Source organism: Lutra lutra, chromosome 1, assembly GCF_902655055.1.
Source record: "Lutra lutra chromosome 1, mLutLut1.2, whole genome shotgun sequence".
Lineage (NCBI taxonomy): Eukaryota > Metazoa > Chordata > Mammalia > Carnivora > Mustelidae > Lutra > Lutra lutra.
In genome coordinates this window covers 215,214,437-215,238,424 of record NC_062278.1, presented here as the reverse complement: position 1 = coordinate 215,238,424, position 23,988 = coordinate 215,214,437, and the positions used below count along the sequence as shown (strand labels likewise).

At 54.0% G+C, this 23,988-nt stretch overlaps 3 protein-coding genes across 8 annotated transcripts; 1 reads left to right on the top strand and 2 right to left on the bottom strand.

The window, feature by feature from the left end:
• Positions 1-78: 78 nt before the first annotated feature.
• Positions 79-1,803, top strand: SWSAP1 (SWIM-type zinc finger 7 associated protein 1). The gene is made up of 2 exons (XM_047701837.1): positions 79-337; positions 1,086-1,803. Exons 1-2 carry the CDS (start codon positions 80-82, stop codon positions 1,587-1,589), a joined length of 762 nt encoding a protein of 253 aa, XP_047557793.1. The 5' UTR covers position 79; the 3' UTR covers positions 1,590-1,803.
• Positions 1,804-2,094: 291 nt separating this feature from the next.
• On the bottom strand, positions 2,095-8,772 carry EPOR (erythropoietin receptor). Its single transcript, XM_047701823.1, has 8 exons — positions 8,143-8,772; positions 7,170-7,305; positions 6,612-6,790; positions 6,376-6,533; positions 5,732-5,885; positions 5,560-5,647; positions 4,259-4,346; positions 2,095-4,165 (listed from the first exon to the last, which is right to left on the bottom strand). Exons 1-8 carry the CDS (start codon positions 8,255-8,257, stop codon positions 3,554-3,556), a joined length of 1,530 nt encoding a protein of 509 aa, XP_047557779.1. The 5' UTR covers positions 8,258-8,772; the 3' UTR covers positions 2,095-3,553.
• A 1,360-nt stretch (positions 8,773-10,132) lies between these two features.
• Positions 10,133-23,897, bottom strand: RGL3 (ral guanine nucleotide dissociation stimulator like 3). Of its 6 annotated transcripts, XM_047701766.1 has the most exons (19): positions 23,739-23,892; positions 23,177-23,290; positions 22,363-22,586; positions 22,178-22,231; positions 21,846-22,060; positions 17,027-17,169; positions 16,707-16,922; positions 15,883-15,986; positions 15,669-15,753; positions 14,755-14,811; positions 14,570-14,656; positions 14,333-14,365; positions 14,132-14,253; positions 13,104-13,199; positions 12,935-13,003; positions 12,757-12,850; positions 11,958-12,110; positions 11,753-11,867; positions 10,133-10,730 (listed from the first exon to the last, which is right to left on the bottom strand). In XM_047701766.1, the coding sequence occupies exons 1-19, from the start codon at positions 23,769-23,771 to the stop codon at positions 10,612-10,614; spliced, it is 2,133 nt and encodes a 710-aa protein (XP_047557722.1). In that variant the 5' UTR covers positions 23,772-23,892; the 3' UTR covers positions 10,133-10,611. The 6 variants fall into 6 exon arrangements, with proteins under 6 accessions (XP_047557722.1, XP_047557739.1, XP_047557730.1 ...); XM_047701783.1 differs by lacking the exon at positions 23,177-23,290 and having other exon boundaries at positions 23,739-23,894; XM_047701774.1 differs by lacking the exon at positions 14,570-14,656.
• Positions 23,898-23,988: the final 91 nt, after the last annotated feature.

Here is a 23,988-nt window from a genome sequence, read left to right as displayed (position 1 = left end):
AGCTAAATTCATTGTAACCAATGAGACCTCGGTTTGGGCGGGATTAGGGGCAGGAACGGGCCGCTGATTGGACGGAAGTATGTTGCGAATGGCGGAGGCGCTGAGGCGGGTGCTAAACCTGGGAAGCTCAGCAGACTCCGAGTCGGAGTACACAGCGGAGGCTGGGTCGCCTTTGCTGCTGCTCGGCGGTCCAGGGTCTGGAAAGACGGCGCTGCTATTCGCGGCGGCCCTGGAAGCGGCAGGAGAGGGCCGAGGCCCCGTCCTCTTCCTGACCCGGAGGCCTCTTCAAAGCCTGCCCCGCGGGAGAGGAGCGGCGCTCGATCCCCTGCGGCTACAGGTAGCGGAGGGGTGGGGCCAAAGGTGGCTAGTTAGTACCTGAGAGTATTGAGGGTTGAATGACAGGTAGACAGACCAATGGAGGGGACGAAGGAAGAGCGAGCCGGAGCGGCCATTGTGGGGCGGAGTCATGAAATAACGGGCGAGTGGGGAGGATGGGGGCGGGACCACAGCTGCAATCTTTGTTAAGATTGGGAAACTGTCCCGTGAGGGGACGGAGTTAGCGAAAGGAGACGCCCAAAAGGTAGAGTCAAGGGGTGGGTAAGAGGTGGGGCTAAACCAGTGTCTTTTTTGGACATGGGGTTTTCTTTCGGGGCCAATCTGGAGGTTCCACTACGAACCTACCAGCGGGTTTTCCGTGGAAAGATTGCCTTAGTGACCTGGCAAAAAACCTTACCAGTTCTCAACTATTAGGGGTAATTGTAAATGCAGGATAAAAAAGGGGGGGGGGGGGTGCCTGGCTGGCTCAGTTGGTAGGGCATGAGACTTTTGATCCCAGGTTTTTAAGTTCCATACACACCCACCTTTGGTGTAGAGATTACTTAAAAATAAAATCTTTTTATATAAAAAAGGGGGGTGGGTGGGTACGAATAGAGTATTCAACCAGTCGGAGCTGCTTCACTCTAGAAACAGCTATCTGGGACCTGAGAGCTTAGCGCAGGAAAGTATACAGGGCAGTAGGGCAGCTATAGCTGGGAGCCTGGCTTCCTGGGCTGAATCTGGTCTTTTCCTTTGTTTCCTCCCTTTAGAAGATCCGCTTCCAGTACCCACCGTCAACCCATGAACTCCTTCAGCTTCTGTGCTCTGCCCATGAGGCCCCGGGCCCAGCCCCCTCCCTCCTGCTGCTGGATGGCCTGGAGGAGTACCTAGTGGAAGACTTGGGGCCCCAGGAAGCGGCCTACTTGGCTGCCCTGCTTCTAGACACAGCTGCCCACTTCAGCCACCGGATTGGGGCTGGTCAGGGCTGTGGGCTCATTGTGGCCCTCCAGATCCAGGAAGAGGGAGACAGTGGGGAAGCCCTGCAGCTGTCGCTGGTCCAGCGGTATTTCCCTGCCCAGTGCTGGCTGCATGTGGATGCATCAGGGCCGGGACAGCGCTGCCTCCGAGCCTGCCTGGATCCAGGCAGGCAGGGGCCCAGAGCAGAGTGGTGGTTGGCTTTCCGACCAGATGGAGAGATGACAGTCACCCCATGGCCTGCCCAGGCTGGTAAGCCCAGCTCAGACAAAGGTTCAAGTTCTGAAGGCCAGCCTTGAGTTTTGGTATGTGCCCAACCTCTCTATGCCTCGGTTTCCCATGGCGGGAATACTTAACTCCAGGGACGTGTGCAGATTCAAAGACCTAAAGAATATAAAGTGCTTTTTCTCTTTTGAAAAATAGCATTATCATGTACTTATTTTGCCCAGTCAGCATATTGCTTTGCTTTTTGAATTTTATAAAAAGTTTCATGATAAATGTAATATTCTGAGACTTCCTTCTCCCACTCAGCATTGTTATTAAGATCAGGCCAGGGGCACCTGGGAGGCTAAGTGGGTTAATGAAGTCTTTTTTTTTTTTTTAAGACGTTATTTATTTATTTGACGGAGATCACAAGTAGGCAGAGAGGCAGGCAGGGGTGGGGCGGGGGTGGGGGAAGGGAAGCAGGGAAGCAGGTTCCCTGATGAGCAGAGAGCCCAATGTGGGGCTTGATCCCAGGACCCTGGGATCATGACCTGAGCCAAAGGCAGAGGCTTTAACCCACTGAGCCACCCAGGCGCCCCGGGCTAGTGAAGTCTTGACTTCAACTCATATCATGATCTCCAGGTCCTGGGATCAAGGCCCGGGTCAGGCTCCTGTGCTGAGTGGGAAGTCTGCTTGTCTGTCTCCCTCTGCCCACCCCCAACCCACGCTCTGGATCATGCTCTTTCTCTCAAATAACTAAATAAAATCTTAAAAAAAAAAATTAGGCCATATTTTTTAGTTCAGTCCTTTTTCTGTACTGCATATAATGTCTTGGGTGAATGTACCCCATTTTGTTTCATCAGATTGACTTATTTACTGCTTATGAACATTCTTTTTTTTTTTTTTAAAGATTTTATTTATTTGACAGAGATCACAAGTAGGCAGAGCAGCAGGCAGAGAGAGAGGGGGAAGCAGGCTCCCCGTCGAGCAGAGAGCCCGATGCGGGGCTCAATCCCAGGACCCTGAGACCATGACCCAAGCCAAAGGCAGAGGCTTAACCCACTGAGCCACCCAGGCGCCCCGCTTATGAACATTCTTGCACACATATACTGGCTCATGTCCATGAGGGCTTTTAAGGTATATACTAGAAGTGGAATTGGTAGAGTAGGTCTGCATATGTTCATCTTTCCTTGGTTATGTCAAACTTCTAAAAAGTGGTTGAACAGAACTCCCAGTGAGCCACCTGATAACATGGGTCCCATCAGAGTACTTTCTTAGAACATGGCCTAATTCAAAATAAAACCCTACAAAATAGTGTCATTATTATTAGTGGCAGAGACTAGCTAGAGGCTCATTCAACAACTTTCCTCTCCTTGGGAGTACAGCTAAACTGTATTTTTCCCCAGCTGGCTGTGGGATCCTGTGACTGTTTCTGGCCAATGGAATTTGTGAAGAAGAGATGATCACTACTTCTTAGGCTAACTCCCTAAAATGGCCCACCAAATCTTCTGCTCTTTGTTCTGCTTGTTGGTTGGCAAGACGCAGAGGAGCCATCTAAAGATCTCAGGGTGGCCCTGGGGGGATGGTGAAGCCAGAGACCAGAAGAGTCTGGGCTTCTCACTCATCCCAGATATGGCTGCCCATCTACAGGTTTGGATTGAAATAGGAGAGAGAAAGCATTTGATGTGTTAAGTCACTCATATGTAGGAGTTGTTTGTTATGGCAGCTAGTATAACATATACTGACTAATTCATTTTATTATAATTATTATTCAGGTTGCCAGATCCAAAATTTGAGTTGGAGCTCGAGGCCTTTTACTGCTGCCCCTATCGCCTGGGCCCAGGGAAAGATGGGGCTTACAGGATGTTTGTAGAAGTCATGATAGGAAAGAAAAAAAAATAATACACACACATACATGCATACACACACACACAACTCTATACAATTTTAAAATACTGCAAGGATGGACTGGGCAGAAACCCAAGGGCGGCCTCACCAACCCTGCTCAATAAGTCTTAGGCCTGGACTAGCACTTGAGGTCATGCTGGGGGCTGGAGTCCTAGGAGCAGGCCACGTAGCTGGGAGGTGAAGGCTCCAGGGCTGGGGAGAGGCTGTTCTCATAAGGATTCGAGAAGGGGCCATTCGATGAGTCCCCCTGGGCTCCCTGGGAGCCCCCTGAGCTGTAGTCAGTTGAGATGCCAGAGTCGGACACCATGAGGTACAGGTACTTTATGTGGGGTGGGGTGGGGGGCAGCTCAGGGGGCAGTGCCCTTGGGCGCAAGAGCTGGGAGCTGGGATCCAGGATGGTATACTCAAAGCTGGTACCCAAGGCCCCCTCTGGCCCAGGCTTCAGGGACAAAGCAGATGAGTAGGAGGATGCTTCTGAGCCTTTATCCGTGGCTACCATGTCCAAACCGCCATCAGGCCGTGGCAGATCCTCAGTGGGGGGGTTCCGGGGCAGCAACCACTTGTCCAGCACCAGGTAGGTGTCCTGGGTATGTTCACTGCCCACTGGCTCCAGCAGGGGTCCCTCATCCTCTGCCCCTGGCTCCACGGCCTGTGTTGCCCCCCAGCAGCGTTCAGAGAGGACTTCCAGGGGAGCGGGTGGGTCCTCTGCAAAGGGAGTGCAGGGGCTCCACCAAAGGCAGCCCTCATTCTGGTACAACCACAGCTGGGGAAACAGCACCAGCCTGCTCAGAGACCTGTGGTTCAGCCCTGGGAGCAGGGAAACCACAGGCCCCAAGGGAACAACCCTGCCACCTACCTGGAAGTTACCCTTGTGGGTGGTGAAGAGGCCCTCAAACTCACTCTCAGGGCTTGGAATGCCAGGCCAGATCTTCTGCTTCAAAGCTCTGATGAAGCCAAAAGGACCAAGTACATGGGTATGTGTCACTGAATACCCACTGGTACCCCCCTTAGGACCAGCCACAGGGGCACAGACAGTTCTAGCCCCTTGTGATCACAGTGGAGGTAGAGGAGTGCACAGGGGAGGAAGAACAGAGGCTCAAGCTTGCGCATGCAAGCCCTACAGGTGGGTGACTAGAACAGGGTTTTGAAGGATGTATAGGAGTTCAATATGCACTGATGTTACTTCCCTTCTCACTTCTTTCTATAATATTCCCCCAGTGTACTTAGAATAAAATTCAAACTTCCTCCCCACAGCCCTGCAGATGGCCTAGCATGTTCTGACCCCTGTCACCTCCCTCACCTCATTCACCACTCTTTCCTAACGCATTCTGCTCTAGCCACAGAGCGCTTCTTGGTAGCTGCTTCAATGTTCTAAGCTCGTTCCCACCTTAGGGCCTCTGCACTTGCTGTTTCTTTTCCATTTTCATGTGTCTGCCTTCTTCTAACCTTCAGGTTTCCATTCTGATATCACTTCCCAGAAGCCTTTTCTGATCAACCTGTCAGGTCCCCATGCCCCATTTGTTGTGATATCACTTATCACAATGCATAATCAAATATCTGTTGGTTCCTTTGTTCTCAACCATGAGATCCACAAGGTGAGGACATATTTGTTTTCCACTTTCTCCCCAGTGCCTAGCACACAGTTGGCTCTCATTAGGTATTTTCCAACCAAGTAAATAAACAAGGCCTTGAAAGACACCTAAGAGATCACCTGGCAGACAAGGCAGGAAGAGCATTCCGGGCAGAAGGAACAGCATAGGCTTGAGGGTGTGAAACCACCTGTTATGCTCTGGGAATTCCAAAAACCTCAGGATATCTGGTCCTACCATAAAGAATCTAAGGAGCTTGACAACAGGGGCAGGAGGCACTCAGGGTGTTAAATCTTTCCATTAAGCCCATCCCAGGATTTTACAAAAGTTGACAAACTTGGGAAAAGGAAAAAGCAAAGGAATTCAAGAAGGAGCAGCCACTGAGGTCAAAGGAAAACCAGGTGAATGTTCCCAGGGAATTTTAACTAAGGGTCTGGGTCTGATCTGCCTCACACCCCAGCCCTGCCACTGACCCCTCACTGTGTCTCTCTGGGCAAATGTCTACCTGTCTCTGAGCCTAGCTTTCCACAGCAAAAGAATGGGGTGGGTGCCTGAATGGGGCGCTCACCTGCGGTGGGAGAGCAGGGCGAGCACGGCCAGCAGCAGCAGGATGAGCACGAGGATGAGGGAGAGCGTCAGGATGAGGGGGTCCAAGTCTGGGGAGCACGAAGGAAGCCACCGTGGTGGGAATGCCCCATATTCCGCCCCTGCCCCTCTTACGCCCCCACCTGGGGCCTCACCACTAACTGTCAGCAGCGACGCAGGCTCGGACCAAGCGCTCCAGAAGCCACCGAAGCTCGGCTCGGCCATCCGCGCGCGTACCATGAAGGTGTAACGCGTTCCACCCCGAAGGTTGCTCAGCACACACTCAGTGCGACCATCCAGGATCTCCACCTGGGGGCGGGGCCTGGGTGAGAGGCGTGGCCAGTGGGGCGGGGCTAGCAGAGAAGCCTGGGGGGCGGCACTGAGCCAATCAGAGAAAGGAAGGACAGCTCCCCAGCGCAGCGGTGAGGGGAAGGGCGAGGAAAGCAGGACGCCGCTTCCAGGAAGGCTTGGGGCCAAACAGGACGGGTCCCAGGGAGCAGAGGGCGGACTATTGAGGGGCAGGGCCAGAGCCTAGAGGGTCGGGACCTTGAAGGGGTCTAGTGTTTGGGACACTGGGGTAAGTGGGATTGGGTCCAGGTGCGCTGGTGGGGCACTGGGAAAGAAGACCTGCCACTGGGCGTGGAGGTGTCTCGGGCAAGGAGATGACGGGCGTCAGAGGCTGGGCCTGGAGGGGCGAGGCCAGGGGGCGGGGCCGTGGGGACTATCTGGGCGAGAGGGAGGGAGGAGGCGGGGCTGTCCACCTTGGAGCCTTTGGGGCTGGCGTTAGAGGAGGCCTCACCTTCTGTGCGCCCGCTGCGATGTTGCCGGAGGAGATGTTCACTTCGTAGCGGATGAGGCTGGCCACCGGGGCCCCAGGAGGCGGGAGCCAACGCAGTACCACGTGGCCGCCCTCGTCGGCCCGCCGCGCCAGCAGCCCCGTGGGGGGATCCAGGAGCACTGAGGAGACGGGTTGATCAGGTGGGTGGAGGGCGAGACTCCCTCACCCGACAGAGTCCCCATTCCCTGCTAACTTACCCACTTCGTTGATGTGGATGATACGGCGATAGCGTGGAGCGCCCGAGGATACCGCTGTGACGCGCAGCTCTAAGGGCACGAAGCTCGACGTGTCGGCTGTAGGCAGCGAGCACCAAAAACGCACCGCGCCGCGAGCCGTGGGCGCCTGGTGCAGGCTGCATGGCTTCCATGGCTCACCCCTGTGCGCCAAGGGGCCAGAGAGGGAAGGGAGCAAGTTGGGGCTAGGGGTGCGACAATTTGCCTGGACCGTGGGCGCATTTTGGGCACGACCACCAAAGGGCGTACAACCAGACCCGACGCACGCGACGCCTTAGTCCCATCGGAGGGGTGCTGTCCCCGGAATTGCTCTCCAACAGAGATCGCGGGAGTGTTCCAACCCCAGCCACTAGGGGAGCGTGTCAGTCCCGACCCCGCGGGCTTCCCACCGACTGGGGAGGTGCCACCCGGCCCCGGACACCAGCAGATATCCCAAAGCGTGAGCTCCGGGGCGCGCTCAGTCCTGCCCACCCGCCCCCTCCTCAGAGCGTGGGGGCGCTCCTCTTGCCCTGCTGCACTCACTCGAGCTGGTAGAAGAAACTGTAGTTGTCGGGGCCGACCCCGGCGCTTGCCGCTTCCTCCCAGAAACACACCAAGTCCTCCAACCGTTCGGTGAAGCACAGAAGCTCTTCGGGCTCGCGGGCAGCCAGCAGGGCCGCTGCGGGTGGGAACAAGGGGAGGGGGTCGGGGGAACCCAGTCTTTGGGTCTCCGCGTCCTCCCCCTCCCTCCTGCCGCCTGTGCGAACCGATAAGAAAAAAGCCCCGCCTCGCTCTCTACCCCAAGCGGGGCCCCTCGAATGGTCCCCAGAGGTGGTGCCCCCCGAACTCCCAGGCACAGGTTGCTTGCCTTACTGTTCCCACACACATCCCCGCCCACCCCACAACGCGCTGCACCTCGCGCAGCCTGCCCGGCCTCCGCCTCCCTCTGCCTGCCCCGCCCCAGGCCAGGCGGGTCCCTGGATGTGTGCGGAGGTGGCGGGCTCCCCTATCGGCCCCGGCAGGCTGCCGGGGACCAGATAACGCCAACCGTGACCCCCTCCCCCGCCCCTTCCTTCGACCCGGCAGGCCCGGGGATCTGGCGCCCGCATACAAACCATGTTTACAGTCGCCAGCGGCCCGGCCCCTCTGCCTCGATCCGGGCTTTGTCCTCCCTCCCTCAGTGCAGGGTGGGCTAGGTCCCCTCTCCTCAGGGACTCTGGACGTCGAGGCCTAGACCCAGCACCACCCCTACCCCATTAGGATATATCATGTCCCAGGGCCCCCTGAAAAGATAAAATGGGAACTTTATGTCCCCCTCCAGACCCAGTCTGGAGTCTTAGACCCCGGCATGGTACACCGGGTCCTAGTCTAAGAGGCTCAAAGACCAGTTTGGCCCCCAGGATCTAAACTGGAGGTTCAGAACCCGATATGATCCCCAGGAGCCATGCTGGAAGTTCAGGCCTGAGCAATGCCCTCCGGGACCTAGGGCGGGGGTCCCACACCGATCTACCCTTACCTTTACTTTCAAACTTGGGGTCCAGGGATTTGGGTGGGGAAGCCCAGGCGGCCCCAGCGAGCAAGAAACAGAGAGAGGCGACACTGGGCCAGAGGTGGGCCCGAAGGTGATCCATGATGCAGTCCCTGGCGATGGGGGGCCCAGGGCCCCTGCCCCCTGCCCCCCTTCCGCCCCTGGCACAATCCACAGCTGGGTCAGCAGCTGCCTCCGCCGGACACAGCTGACCAGGCCCTTCCCGGCCAGGCGCCTCCAAGTGGCAGCTCCCCCGAGGGGGCGGGACCACACGCAGCCTGGGCTGAGATAAGCGGGAGGAGGCCGCCCTGCTGGTCCCGCGGGAGGCGGCAGGGGCCCTGGGGGGCCCCCCCGCGGCCACTTGGGGGTCAGGAACAGTGCCGGTTTCTGGGTTTCTGAGGCAGGCAGACTTTCTTACTCTGTGACCCTGGACAGGTGACTGATCTGAGCTTCAGCCTTCTCATCTGTAAAACCCGGCTTGGCACATAGCAAACATTAAAAAAATGTAAGATACTGTTATTATCGTGCTAATCAACATCTCTTCCCAGGCTGGGTAGGAATAAATAATCATAATAGTGACCGGCGGTTGAGTGCACGGTGTTAAGCAGTGTGGCCAAACAGTACGTACCATATGATCCTGTAACAAAATAACATATATTCTAGATTTGTGACTTTTTTTGGAAAACAGTTTTTTTTTAAACTCTTGGGTGTTTTTTTTTTTTTTTCTGTTGGGATCTTATTTTATTTTTAAGATTTTATTTATTTATTTGAGAGAGAGAGTGAGAGAGCACGAGAGGGGAGAAGTTCAGAGGGAAAAGCAGACTGCCCACGGAGCCTGGAGCTCAATGATGGACTTGATTCCAGGACTCCAGGACCAAGACCCTGAGCTGAAGGTAGTCACCCAACCAACCGAGTCTGGGGATTTTTATTTTATAAGGAATGTGCTGTTCTTTTAATAATCTGGAAAGTAATTATAGTTACACATGGTGAAAGCTATTTGCTTAAGCTGAGCTTCTCAAGCTAGGGTAAACATCATCACGGTGGTACCTGCCTGGAGCAGGGCTGGATATTGGTGCCTGCCCTCCCTAGACTAGCCAGTCAGAACACTCCATTTCCTGGAGAACCGTGATTGGCTGGGGATGGGCATGTGACCTAAATGGATCCAATCAGCCTCTGTCCTGGGACTTTATCCAAAGTTACTGTGAGAAAAAGAATTTGCCTACATCCCATTGGTCAAGACTTAGTCACATGATTACATTTTGCCACAAGGGAGACTAGAAACATGTTTTCTACTTTGGGTGACCAGCTAAAAATCAGGTTGTTCTGTTACCACAGAGGGTGATTGGATTTGGTGGAGTACAGGGTGGGGGGTGGAGGGTGGACACAGTCTCATTCTCAGAGCAAATCAGGGCCCAGAGACAGCAACAAAGTCCCCATGACAATTTTTGCCTCCCTGAATCCAATTGTGATTGAAGCTGGACCCACCGAACTTCTCATTTACACGAGCCATTAGTTTTCTTTTTTGCACATCTGCTTGGACTGGATTTTTGAACACTTGAAGCACAAAGAACCCAAAGCCCCTAGTTGACGTTCAGCACAGAGGAGAAGTTCCTTAGTGAACACATTATTGTTAGGATGGTGGTTGTTGACAGTTACGACTGTGTCGCAGTTGACCCTATGGCTCCCTTTGTCTCTGCCTTCTCCGTTTCCTCTCCTTCCCCCAGTACAGGGAGACGGTGTACCACTCTCCTTTCGTCCCCACATCCTGTTGGCTGATGGGTGATGATGGTATTTGTCTCCGATCCCAATGGGTTTTCATTTCTCCACTCACCCATATCCATATCTGCCGAAAAGAAGGATAGTGGCCCCCAAATGCTGGGGGGTCCCAACCCCTGTGTGTGATAGGCAACCTCTGCGTGTGATAGCACCCACCCGCCCCACCCCCTCGCATCTGGTCGTGTCTCACCCAAACCCTTTCACAAGGCTCTTAGATTTTTTTGTTTTTGTTTTTGTTTTTTTAATTTCTGTCATGATAGAGAACACAAGGCTTAGGCTCAGAGCAGACAAGACAGACCTGTTTCATAACTTTGGTTACTATTTTCATCCACTTCTGTCAGTTCTGATGTGTCTCTGCCAGTTACAAGATTTCTCTAGAGAAGGGTCTGCCCCCCACCCCCAGCACCCTACCAGCCTTCTATGTTTATGGGATGAAGCTTCTCACGGCCCACCTGTGAGCTGATGGCTCTGGAATAAGGATCTGGTGCCAAGAGGGTCAGAGAGAGGGTGTCCAAAGAGCTAAAATTGGAGGTGGGGGGTCATGGAGTACAGAACACAATGGGCTTTACTGGAGAATGGGACTTCTCTAGGAGAGGAACCCTCTCCCCACTTCCATGGTGAGGGAAGATAATCCCCAACCTGCCCCTGGGGCCTGTGACCTAGAGGGAGAAGGGGGCCCCCTCAGGCTGAGGAGATTGTGGTTGTGGGCCGGGCCCCCTCCTTTCGCCGCAGCACAAAGTCTCCAGGGGCGGCTGGACTCATTGCATAGAAGACATTGGCATTGTCAGGAATCAGGAGCTCTGGCCAGGGCAGACATGATGGTCAAAGGCGGGCACAATCTCATACTTTCCCCACAAAAGACCTAGGTAATCTTTTGCCATTCACCAGTCTGCTCTGCAGAACAACCTTGGGTCCCTTCAGCCAGCACTAAGCCAACCTCATTCTCCTCTCATTCAGAACCCGGACAACCTCCCACACAAAGCCTGCACAACCTCATGTCTCTCCCTCCTCACGCCTGGGCAACCTCCTGCTATTTCCCTCTGGAGTCTAGACAAGCGCACTGCAAGGTGGGACAAACTCGGGTCACCCATGCCAAATGACTTCCTGCTCATTCACCCTTCCCCCCAGCCAAGTTCATGCTGCTCTCACCAAGAACTTGGACAACTTGACTTTCTACATCCCCCTTGTAAAATCTGTGGCCCTCACTCTTGATAGCCAAAGCCAACAGCCTTCTATGTTCCTTCCTAAAATCCAACCAACCGCATGTCATGTCCTTTAGCATGTCACTCTATTGCCTCTCCTTCTTGAGAACTGGGCGACCTTCTACTTGTGTCTGTATTGAACAACATCGTGCTCCCCTACCCTGAATTTCAATACCATGTGGCCCTCCCCCGTGCCAAGTTCAGATAACTTCAGGATCCCCTTGCTGAGCTGGAGCAAGCTCATTTCCTCACAAATTCAAGCCTAGACCCTCTTTAGACTCCTACCCCACCAGGCTGAGCCTGAACGACCTCATGATCCTACAAATTGAAGCCAAGACAACCTCCTTTCCTCCCTCTCCCATTTGACCTTGAACAACTTCACTTCCCCACAAATCCTAAGAAGACACCTTTAGTGCTCCTCTCACTCACACAGCAAAGGCAACCTCAGGACCCTGCAAAATCGAGGCACCAATAACATTTCCTCTTACCCCCACCCTGTTTCATCTTACCCCTACTCTGTCAGAGCCACCACCTGGCCCTGTTAAGCCAGCCTTGATTCTAGTCAGTCTGCTGCCCTTGGAGCTAACCCCCAGCCCAGCCTACATGCAGTCGCTGCTCACCCCTGTCCCCAGGAAGGACTTGGAAGAGCTGGTAGTCCCGGGCCCAGGGCTGAGCCACATTGTGCTTTTCCAGGGCTCGCTGCACCACGCTGGGGGCCTTGTCCTGACTAGTGAGCTGGGAAAAGATGGTGGGTGGTGAGGTGTGACAGCCAAGCCCCAGGGGGCAGGGCTGCCCAGCATGTTCCTGTCCCCATCCCTCCCTCACCAAGATGCTCCGATAGAGGTTCCCATGGTCATTGTCAATGCTGACGCGGATGACTCGAGCCTCCGATCCTGGCTGTCCCGGTACAGAGATGTGAGAGCTGCTCAGGGGCAAAGCCAAGAGCCGCAGGGCCGGCAGGTCCAGGCTCAAGGGCAGCTGTAGGCAGTGGGGGGGGGGGGTTTGAGTGGGGGGGGTAGTTTTATGTCCCCCTTCACAAGCGGAGCCTGGAGATAGGCACTGAGGGTGCACTCACAAGCCCACGTCCATGCAATCACATATGTGGTCTGTATGTGATCCATGCATCACATACAGACCTTCGTGCCCTGTGACGAAAACAAATTTACATGTGACCCATACACATGGCACAAAGCTGTGTTTATGCACAAGAAATCCCGTGTGCACAGACAGCAGCGAGTACACACACGCTTGTAATTGCTGTGCCTCCACAAGTCCGTGAATAGCCCCATTCAGGGTCCCGTGGACACTGTGGATATTTATGCCCATGTGTCCCTTTAGGCATGCCAATTCCTGGGGACACGCATATTCTTGCAGAAGTATAATCACACCCTGGAGCGCCTTGTGGGCGAGCTGACTTATCCAGATCAGAGCATAAGCCAGACCGAGGGACAGTCCCTCAGACAGAGCCATGAGATGCACGTGGTCTCCTGGGCAGATACCTGGAGTGCTCAGCCAGGCGTATTCTTATGTACATGCCTGGCTGTGACATCCCATGTACACACACAGACACACAAACACACACAGACACACACAGCCCCGCAATGCACACAGGCAGGCCTAATACCTTGGTGTTGGGGCCCTGGGGCTCTGGAGAGGCTGGAGGACTGCCAGGAGGGTCTCTCGTTCTAGGACTAGATGGGGGGGACCCTGGGGACAGACTGCAGGAGACACAGAGTCTGAGGTCAAGTGGCTGCCCTGAACTCTGACCCTGCCATGTCCAGTCCCTTCACTGGGAGGCTCACCTAGAGGTGGGGGATGACGGGTCCCCAGGACTCCCAGCAGGGGATGAGCGCCTCTCTCGGGACAGCTTTCTAAAGACAGACGCAAGGGACAAGGATGAGCCTGGACTCGCGCCAGGAGCAGCCTCCCATCTCTGCCCACATCACTCCCCAGGTGCACCCCAAGACTCACGCGCTGAGGCGCTTGGTGGGGCTGATTCGCCGCCGGACGTGTGGGGAGCTGGGACAGGAGGCAGCAGGTGGCTCAATGACACGGGAGACCCGATAGCTGAGGAGTCAAGGTGCACATTGGGGTGGGTTGGGGCCAGGAAGCAGCAAGGAATGAGGTGAAAGCTAGAAGCAGTTGGGAGCTGCATTATGGGTGGGGGGGGGGAGCAGCGGGGGTTGGGAACTGAATACCAGGGTCAGGATAGCAAATGGGGACATATTATGGCATCAGGGTCTTTTTTTTTTTTAAGATTTTTATTTATTTATTTATTTATTTGACAGAGAGAGAGAGATCACAAGTAGACGGAGAGGCAGGCAGAGAGAGAGAGAGAGAGAAGCAGGCTTCTTGCTGAGCAGAGAGCCCGATGTGGGACTCGATCCCAGGACCCTGAGATCATGACCTGAGCCGAAGGCAGCGGCTTAACCCACTGAGCCACCCAGGCGCCCGGCATCAGGGTCTTATTAGGGATGAGACACGATGGCTTGGTTGGCAGGTCATACAGGGATTTTCAGAGTGGGATTGAGGAGTAAGATTTGGTCAAAGATAGAGTTCAAGGTCAAGTAATAACTGGGGGTCAATGATTAGGGTAATGGATTCAACAGAATGAAGAGAAACAAATGGGATAGTTGAGTTGGATGGTTGGTTATTCCAAACTGGGGGAAAATGATCAGGCTCAGAGATTCAGACTGGGGTTACCAGTGGGGTCATAGGTCAGAGAGGGTCAGAAGGTGGCGAAGAGAACAGATGGGACGGGGGGATGGAATGGCCCCTGTACATTAAAGGCTGAAGTCAGAAAGTCAGACGGGGTCAGAATTTGAGGTCAGAGGTGAACTGGGGGCCTCCCTGGATTGGAAAAAATGCAAGATCATAGGATGGGAGTCAGGCTCAGGAGAGGGTCTGGGGAGTTGGAGAGGTACATGGGGTAAGTGGGTCAAGCATGCTGTCCAGAATCAGCCAGGGTGGGGGCTGGGCCAGGCCAGGGGTGGGGTCACCTCTGCTCCTCGCTGAGCTGGCACTGGGCACGCAGGGCAGCCAGGACTGGGGTGCGGGGACTCAGGCAGTAGCTCCCACACCGTTTCTGCAACTGCTGGATGTGGGCCAGGATCTCCCATTCCTGAGGGGGTGGCCTCTCAGAACCAGCCCCCCCCCCAGCCTGTCCTCCCCCCAGCCATACCCATCCCAGTGTCACTCACTTTCCTCCTCTTCTCAAAGTTGATGAGATCTCCCTGGGGGCAAATTTTGTCTGAACTGGAGCCTCCAGAATCAAGACCCTTGAGGGTCACAGTCAGGGGCTGGGATGTCAGGAGCCCCACTGCACTAAGGTGGCTGGGGTAGGGAACATGGGCAGGGTCAAGGGTGGGTTATCAGGAGGCCCACTGTGCTGAGGGTAGGTGGTGCTAGGGTCAGGAGTCAAGGGTCAGGGGTCAGACCTCCAGCATGTCCGGCAGGGCTGTGTCCAGCATAACCAGGTCCGTGAGAAAGGTGCCAAGGTACGGGACAGGGCCCGGGGGCAGTTTCTGTGGTCCCCAGAATTTCAGTCACTCTCAGCCCCATCATGTACCACCCCCTTCTGTGAGGATCCTGCTTGGCCCCCATCCCAAACCACCTCACTCACTGGGGGCAGGTTTCCTGGGAGGGTATCCTCCTCTTGGGGGCCCTCGGTGGCCTCCTCCTGGGGGGAGAGGGAAGAACTGAGCAGTCCCGGGTTCTCTCCGCCCCTGTCCTCAGGGAAGATGCCTCAAGACCCACCATATACGCCTGTTTTGCTTTCAGCCACCATGGGCACAGCGCCTGGCACCCAGTAGCTGCTGAATTCAGAGCTTCCTGTTCCTTGACCTCTTATCCTAATCTGAGACATCCATTCACTCGCCGGTATTTACTGAGCAGCTACTCTGGGCCCGGCGCTGTTCCGAGTGCTGGAGAGGCAGCAGCGAGCAAGGGACAAAAATCCTGGCCTCCCAGAGCTGACTATTAGCCAGGGAGAGAGCATCAACCAAGCTCCGCGTGTAGCTGGTACAGGTAAGGGCAATCAAGGAGCAAGCAGGGCGAGACCTGCGGAAGGCGAAGGCGAATGTAAAGAATGTTCTGGGCGGAAGGAACAGGCTTCACATTCCATCTGTTGTGGATTCACCCTAACAACCAGCATTAATTGCGATTCAAATCTCAATCTTGCCTATAGCAAGTCAGACTTGTTGGCAGACAATTCTGTTTTGCTTATCAAAGTCAAGTCCTAGTGTGATTTTGTTTTTTGTTTTTTTTGTGTTTTTTTACGCTTTACTCTTTGCTGAGACTCTGGCCTCAAGTGACCTTTTCCGTGTAACTTCTGGTATTTGATGAATGAATAAATAAGGCAGTCACGGAGCGTGAGCGATATTGAGGGCCGCAGAGGCAGTAAAACAAGGGGAAGGTCATTGCTGAGCAGTAGTGAAAGGACATTGAATTTTTGACAATGCCAAGTAGTGCCCGGCCACAGTTCCCGGTTTTCCCTTCCTGGGCCTGGGATCCTCCGGGGTCCACACCCATCATTACCTGGGAAAGAATCTCTCTACTACTGAGGTGGTTGTTCTCATCGGAGAAAATCTGCGAAAGTTTTCTGAAAGTGGATAACCTTTCCCTGGGGGGGTCAGGAGAGGGGTCAGGAGTCAGCGGCTCCGTTGGGGAGGACATTCCGCCTCAGCGACAAGCCCCCTCCCCCCTCAACTGCTTACTGTGCCCGGGCTCCCCCCTCCCCCCACCTCTTTACCTGCTGACTGCGCCCCAGCTGCGCTTGAGCCGGTATATGGGGTTAGACTGCAGGGCGGACAGTATAGCGCGCAGCGAGGAGAAGTTCCGCAGTTCCCGGCAGCGCTGCGGGTGGGCGGGGAACCGGTGACACCCCACGCCTGACCCCCAGCTATGATTCTCGCTTTTGATCCGAGACTTCTGACCCCAGGTCAGACCCCTAGGGACTGCCCAACAAGCTACCAGGGGTCAGCCTCTCCCCTCAGGACGCTCCCCGCTCCCCTACCTGCAGCCCCAGCCCCTCCCCCAGCTGCCCCTCCACTCCCTACGTCCCATCTTGGCTTCCTTTGTCCCCGCTCCTTACTTCTCCTGGGCCCTAGACGTGCCCAAAGTATCTCTCCTGGACCCAGACCTCTCCTCCCCCGACCTATGTTTCACCCTGGGTATCAGCCATCTACCCCCTTCCCTTCCTCCCTTGCCACTCCCCCACTCTCCAGGGCCCCCATTTCTTTCTCTTCAGCCTTGAGGCTGTTGACCTGACCCCATCCAGTCTCTCTCTCTCGGACCCGCTGCCCCCTTCTCTGGGCATTAGGTCCTCCTCCAACCCAACCCCTCCTCGTTAACCCCCCCACCATCCCATCCTCTTATCCCTAGAACCACCCAGTGTCCCTCAGTAGCCCTGGCCCCCCTGTTCGGTTTTCCGTTAGGGGCACCTCCTAACCCCAACCCTCCCCTCATTCCCAGACCCTGGTCTTCTGCCTTCTGCCTCCCTTCCCCTGTCTCTCACCAGGCCTGGTCCCTACCCCCATACCCCTCCCCCCATGTCCCCTTTCCTCAGAGGAGCACCTGGGCCACACGGATCCACTTCTCCAGCCGCTGCGCCCTCTGTGGGGCGGCCAGGCCCTGCTCTCCCAGCACGGAGCCCAGCACGCAACCGATCACCATGTTGAACTGGGTCACAGTGGCGCGCACAGTGGGGGCGGTGCTCGCGGCCCCTGGACGGTCCCGCTGTGACCACACGGAGCCCAGGCACTCACAGGAACGCACGCGTGAAAACAGCTCCTGAGTGGAGGTGGGGAGGGTGGGAGGGTGCGTGTGTGGGTAGGTGTGTAGGATCTGTGCTCAACCGAATCTGCCCCACAACCGCGGCCCGCCCGGGTGCTCACCACGTCCAACAGCGTGAGCTGTTCGGCCAATTCATCTACACTAAAGTCTAGGAGCTCAGGGCCTTCCCGCACCGGTCCTGCCTCCTCTTCAGAGCAGTCATCGGGGGAGTCTGGGCTGGGGGTGTGGACAGCTCCAGGAGGTCCTGAGGGAGTATTAGAGAGGGTTAAAAACTGTCAGGTTTGAATCTGGGACTGGTTCTGTGATCTTGGACTAGTTCCTTAGTGTCTCTGAGTCTCACTTTCCTAATCTGCAGAAGGGAAACCTCTCTGGGTATTTTTAGGGGTGTCAGAGCAATGGTAATGTTCATTTAGCGCCTACGGTGGTAATCCACCCTAGGTAACTGGTAACTGAGATACTCAGTTACCCTAGGTAACTGAGCACACTAACCCAGTGAGGGAGGTACTATTATCCACCTCCCATGGAAGAGGAAACTGAGGCAGAAACAGTTTGTCCTGAGGTACACCTACAGGAAGTAACAGGATGGGGATTTGAAGCCAGGTTCTTAAAGGCTAGAGTAGGAAACAGTGGTGTTTTGGGTTTTGAACCTATACTATAGTTAAGATCTGTCTGCCCTATTCTTGTGGTGAGAGGTGGTATATAACTTTGTAGTTAAGGGAAGGCTATAGTATCAGTCCCAAGGTCAAATCCAAACTTGTCCCCCCGGGCTTGCTATGTGAACTAAAGCAAACTCTTTAACCAGTGTGTGCCTTGATTTCTTCATCTGGATTTTAAAAAATCAGAGATCATACATACTAGACAGCTATAAAGTACCCAATAAATAGAGATGATTTTTCTGTAGTGGGATTCTATAGTGGCGTCCCCTAGGAGATATTTTTTTTTTTAAGATTTTATTTATTTGACAGAGAGAGATCACAAGTAGACGGAGAGGCAGGCAGAGAGAGAGAGAGAGAGAGATAGAGAGGGAAGCAGGCTCCCTGCTGAGCAGAGAGCCCGATGTGGGACTCGATCCCAGGACCCCGAGATCATGACCTGAGCCGAAGGCAGCGGCTTAACCCACTGAGCCACCCAGGCGCCCCCCTAGGAGATATTTTGACGTGGAAATCTGCCACAAGGGGGCCGACCTGCACAGTGAATTTGTGCGCTCAGCCTCCAAGCGTCCCTCCAAGACATTTGTGTCCTTGGAAAACCTGTTTACAATAATCTGCACCTAGAACAAAGCTATCTTTCTCATAAACACCCATTAGTTTGGCTCCAGGAATGCAAAGACTGCCAGAGTCTGGGCTCTGTTTTGTTTGGAATATATGAGTGTTATTCACCATTCTAGAAAGTGAGGTCACCAGTGTTTATGCTGCTACACCTGTGTGGCCGGTCCTCTCCTCTGCATTAGCTGGTGTTTGTGGCTGTTACATTGACCGTGATGCTGTAAGAGACAAAGGCTATGGACTACTTCACCATGTATCCTAGTAAGACATGGTGACAAGTATAGTTTATTATTGTGTAAACTGCTTTCGCTTTGTTTCTCCTTCATATTATAGTTACAGCACTATATTATTATTTTTAAATTGTCTTTGTAAGTTCACTTAATGATCTGTCTTTCATTTCAAATTAGGACAGATGGCGTTGCAAAATACTAGCTTGAAAAAGTTGGCATTGGAAAAAAATTGCACTTAAGTTAATCGAATTTGCAGATCTTATGGCAAATAGGGGGATAGAAGAACATGCTTCATGTCACCATGAGACAGCAAACAGGTAAATGGAGAAGGTGAGACACTCCTCAGGACAAATGACCCATTTTTCCCCCCTTATGACATTAAACAAAAGGCAAAGGGAGATTGTCATAGAATAAAACAGACTTAAGAAATGAAAAATCAAGTGCCTACAATAGATGTTTGCATTTCAAAGAAATAACTGTAAAAAAAAAAAAAAAAGACAATTTAGGGCACCTGGGTGGCTCAGTTGTTAAGTGTCTGCCTTGGGCTTGGGTCATGATCCTGGGGTCAAGCCCTGCATTGGGCTCCCTGCTTGGCAGGGAGCCTGCTTCTCCTTCTCCCTCTGCCTGCTGCTCCCCCTCTCACTGTGTCAAGTAAATAAATAAATTAATTAATAATCTTTAAAAATCTAAATAAATAAATAATCTCAAAAAAAAAAAAAGACAATTTAGGGACAATGGAGGGATTTGAATCTGGACTGGGTTTTTTGCTATTGTTGTTTGTTTTGTTTTTGAGAAATAGTAAGATGGAGGGGCAGAGAGCGAGATAATCTTTTCTTTTAAAGATTTTATTTTCTTGAGAGAGAGAGAGAGAGAACATAAGAAGGGGGGGGTCAGAGGGAGAGGCCAACTCCCTGCCAAGCAGGGAGCCTGATGCGGGACTCCATCCCAGGACTCCAGGATCATGACCTGAGCTGAAGGCAGTCGCTTAACCAACTGAGCCACCCAGGGCCAGAGAGAGAGAGAGAGAGAGAGAATGAATCTTAAGCAGGCTCCACACCCAGTGTGTGGAGCCTGACTCGGGACTCAGATCTCATTACCCTGAGATCATGACCTGAGCCAAAATCAAGAGTTGGACGCTTTAACTGACAGAGCCACCCAGGCCCTCCAGGACTGGGTAACTTTTGATATTAAGTAATTATTGCTGATTTTGTTAGAAATGATTGTATGCACGAGGTTATATTAAAAAAAAAAAAGTCCTTCTCAGTTAAGGTGTGTAGTGAAGTATTTATATGTGAAGTGACGTAAGTCAGGGATTTGTTTTCAAATCATCCTAAAAACACATTTTTGTGTCAGAGTCATTGGTGTCTGAGTATTCTTTATACTATTCTCTCTACTTTTCTCTAGGTCTGCAATTTTTCACAGTAAAAAGTAATCACAAAATAAAGATGTTAAAATAAAGTATATCCAGGGCACCTGGATGAATCAGTGGGTTAAAGAACTCTGCCTTTGGTTCAGGTCGTGATTCCAGGGTTCTGGGATCATGAGCCCCAAATTGGGCTCTCTGCTCAGTGGGGAGCCTGCTTCCTCCTCTCTCTCTGCCTGCCTCTCTGCCTGCTTGTGATCTCTGTCTGTCAAATAAATAAAATCTTAAAAAAAAAATAAAAATAAAAAATAAAGTATATCCCAGCAGGGCACACAGTTGGTGTGAACACTAGAAATGTGGCTAGTGTGATCAAAGAACTGAAATTTTTATTTTAAATTCAATCTCAAAAACGACATGTGGTGAGCAGCTACCCCCACTGGACTGTGTAGCTCTAGTGACTTGGAATCAGCTGGTGAAATCCCATAGGCAGAGGAAGATGACACTTAAAAACCAAGGGGGGAAGACAGAGGGATAAAATATATATAAATAACGGATTTCGTCACCAGGGAAAAAGAAGTGGCTGCTACTTTGTAAAGCAGAGATGAATGCGGCCACTTTAATCTGAGGATTAAAGGATGGGGATTAGGGATTTAGATGCTTTTGAGATCACGATCAGGTCCAACACAGATGGATGAAAGATGATACCTTATAAGCAGGATGCAATTATTCAATCAACAAATCTTGGTTGTTGTTGCCCCTGGGGACAGAGTCAGGGAAAAGGCCAGTGAGGGCTATGCATAAATATAAGGCAGGCAGGGCGCCTGGGTGGCTCAGTGCGTTAAAGCCTCTGCCTTCAGCTCAGGTCATGATCCCAGGGTCCTGGGATCGAGCCCTGCATTGGGCTCTCTGCTTGGGAGGGAGCCTGCTTCCTCCTCTCTCTCTGCCTGCCTCTCTGCCTACTTGGGATCTCTGTCTGTCAAATAAATAAATAAATAAAAATTAAAAAAAAAATAAGGCAGGCAAGGAGGCAGAGTGGGAGGATATATTTGCTTGGAGATCAGAGAAAGGGACAAGTTGAACAAAGACCTGAATGAAGTATGTAGATCTTTTTCCCTCTCCCCAAAAGCTCTCTGCAACAGAGGTTGGCAAACTCTATGAAGGACCATATAGGGCACCTGGGTGGTTCAGTTGTTAAGTGTCTGCCTTTGGCTCAGGTCATGATCCCTGTGGGATCCCATGTGGGATTGAGCCCCCCATGGGGTTCCCTGCTCGGTGGGAAGCCTGCTTCTCCCTCTCTCTCTCCCACTCCTCCTGCTTGTGTTCCCTCTCTCCCTGTCTCTCTGCCAAATAAAAAAAATTTAAAAATCCTGAAAAAAAAAAAAAAAGAACCAGATAGTTTGCTGATACCTTACTCTACAAGAATATATCAGTATGGGTTCTTATGTCTTTTCACCTTAAGTGGTAGATTCTAAGTAAGAATCAGTGATAACAACAATGATGAAAATAACACTATTGCCAAGCTTTATTTCAATGTTTCAATGTTTATTTATTTACTGGTTTACTGTTGCCTTCCCTAGGAACTGGGAACCCCTGTCCATTTATATGCCAAGAGCGAGTAGCTAACTATTTGTTGAATGAATAAAGAGGTCAATGAGGGAAATAGTATTATCTCCCCCATTTCACAGATATGGAAACAGAGGCTCAGAGAGAGAAGAGACTTATCCAAGGTCACACAGTCAGCAAGTGGCAGAACTGGGATTTGAACCCAGGTCTCTTGGCTCCTAAGGTAAGCAGCAATGGAATAAGTTGTAGCGAAAAACAAAGGGCACCATGACCCAAAGGCAGAGTATTTTTGTAGTTAGGGTGGAGGTGTAGGGGGAAGTGTTAGACAAATGCTAATATGTTCCACAAAGGGTCAATACTCCCATTATACAGGTGGGGAAACTAAGGCTCAGACACAGTTAAGAATTTTGCCCCAGACTTGTCACTCTGTGAGGGCAGAAGGCCACTGGGGAAGAGATGATGCAGGAAAAAGCCTGCTCCGGGACCCTATACTCCTCACCTGTCCATGCCTCAGGCTTCTCCTCCTCTTCCTGCTTTTGCTCAGCCTCCTCCAGGAAATCTCCCAGCAGCTTCTCTGCCTCCTGGGCCTCGGGCCCTGCTGGGGCCGCCCAGCCCAGAAAGGTGCAGACACTGCCTAGGTCCGAGTGGGCAGGGGGATCCCGGAAATCCTGAGGGTGATCCCGCAGCCAGGAGCCCAGCACCGACACAACAGCCCTGGCCAGAGTGGGGGGCCTCAGAGAGGAGCCCGGAACTCTGGATCTCGGGAGCTACTACGCCTCAGACATGACCTTGGACCTCTAAGACCCCCACCCTCACCTATGGGAGACCAACCTTAAATTCTTGTTGACACGCAGACCTCCTCCCTCTGTCTTCTTGATCTCTATCCTGGGAAAAGCAACTCCCCCATCAGAGGTGAAGAGGGAGGCTAGGGGGCGCTTAGGGGTAGGGAATGCCGGATCGAGTACCCTCGTGAGAGTCTGGGGGTGGGAACACGGAGGTTTCCCCTTGGTACTGACCCTGGAGGCAGGGGCGGTGGCGGTGGTGGCAGGAGAAGGCCCAGCACGCGGGCGGTGGACACAAAGGCTCTGTGGGTGGCCAAGAAGGCAGGCACGAAGCCCGGGTCCTGCTCGCGGTCCCCAGACACCAATTCCTGCACCAGCCGCTCCAGCCTCGCCGCCCTCAGCGCCCGCACCTTGCTCGTACGGTAATGGAGGAAGGCATCCGCAGTGGGGTTGGAGGCCTGCGGGACAAGGGGACGGCAAAGAGACACAAGGAGTGGCCCCCAGAGCACCCCTTTTTCCAATCACACCCATCGCTAAGTACAGCTCTTGCATCTGACCTTGACCATTTCTCTGAACCCCGCCTCCTGGATTCACGATTCTGCTCCATATCCAAACGACCCTCGAAATCCGCGCAGCACACGGCTCTCCCCGCAGCCCCGCCCCGTGCCCTCACTCACTCTGCCCTCCCATGCAGTTCCCAGCTCTCCAGCCGCGCCTCGCTAGTCGCTCCCCGGCCTGGGTCCCAGCCCTCCACCCCAGCCCGCTCACACCCGGCTGCTTCTAAAGACCACCCCCCCCCCCCCACTCCAGCTCCGCCCCACTAAACCTGGCCTACCTAGGCCCTACGGTCGGGTTTAGTCCCAGGTTCCACACTCATCAACCCCATTCACCTGGCCGCCCGCAGGCCCTTTTCCACCCTTACCTGGGCGCTTGTAAGCCCCGCCTTTTCCACCGGCCTCAGCTCCGCCCCGCAGCTGTGCCCTCGGGCCTCTTTACCTCCAGGCCCCTCCACACCGCCTGGCGCTCCACCCTCCAACCCCTGCCTCACCTGGCTGCCCCCGGGCCCTGCCCTCGGGCTCAAGCGCTGACTGAGCTGCCGACGCAGGGAGACGCTGTACACCGCTCCGTCCTCGGTCTCCTCGCCCCAGTCTTGCAGCGGCGCCTGCACGCGGAGTCGGGCTCAGGGTGCCGCGGGGGGACGGGCCCCGAGACCTCGGCCCCAGCTCTCCCGCGCAGACTCAAGCCGGGGCTTCTAGCACCATTCCCCCTTCCCGGTCAGACTCAGCGAGGCTCGGGGCGGGATCCCGGGGCCTCAGGCAGCCTCCTCCCCGGCCCTGCATGGAGTGGGATCTGGGGACGTCCCAGGGTCCAGCCTCACGGAGTCTGTCTCTGTCCCCACCCGTAGATGAACTCAGAGACGCCAACCCCCCAACCTTAAGAGGTACCAGCCACTGCACTGGGGCAGGGGCCGGGAGGCCCAAGGTTGGGACTCCTGGGCCGGTACGAAGGGTCCGATTTGCAGGGAGATAAGGTCCAAAAAGCAGGGACCTAGCGTTCCTGGACCTCAGGGTCGCCAGGGATGTGGGGTCCGAGACCCCTGGTCCCCTTACCAGGACGAGCTCCTTGCCTGCTGTCCGATCCATGACCTGTGGCCGTCCGGCTCCGCCGCGCGGCTGAGTGAGGCGGAAAGGCTGATGGGCGTCGGGCAGTGGCTGGGCATTGGGGCCCGCGGGGCGGGGCGGGGCGACCCGGCGGTGCAGGGGCGGGGCTGGACCCGTGGCTCTCGGTTGCCCCCAGCTGGACCCCAGCGCCCAGCCCAGACCCACGGAGGTGAGGTCCCAGCTCTCTCTATAGGTGTGT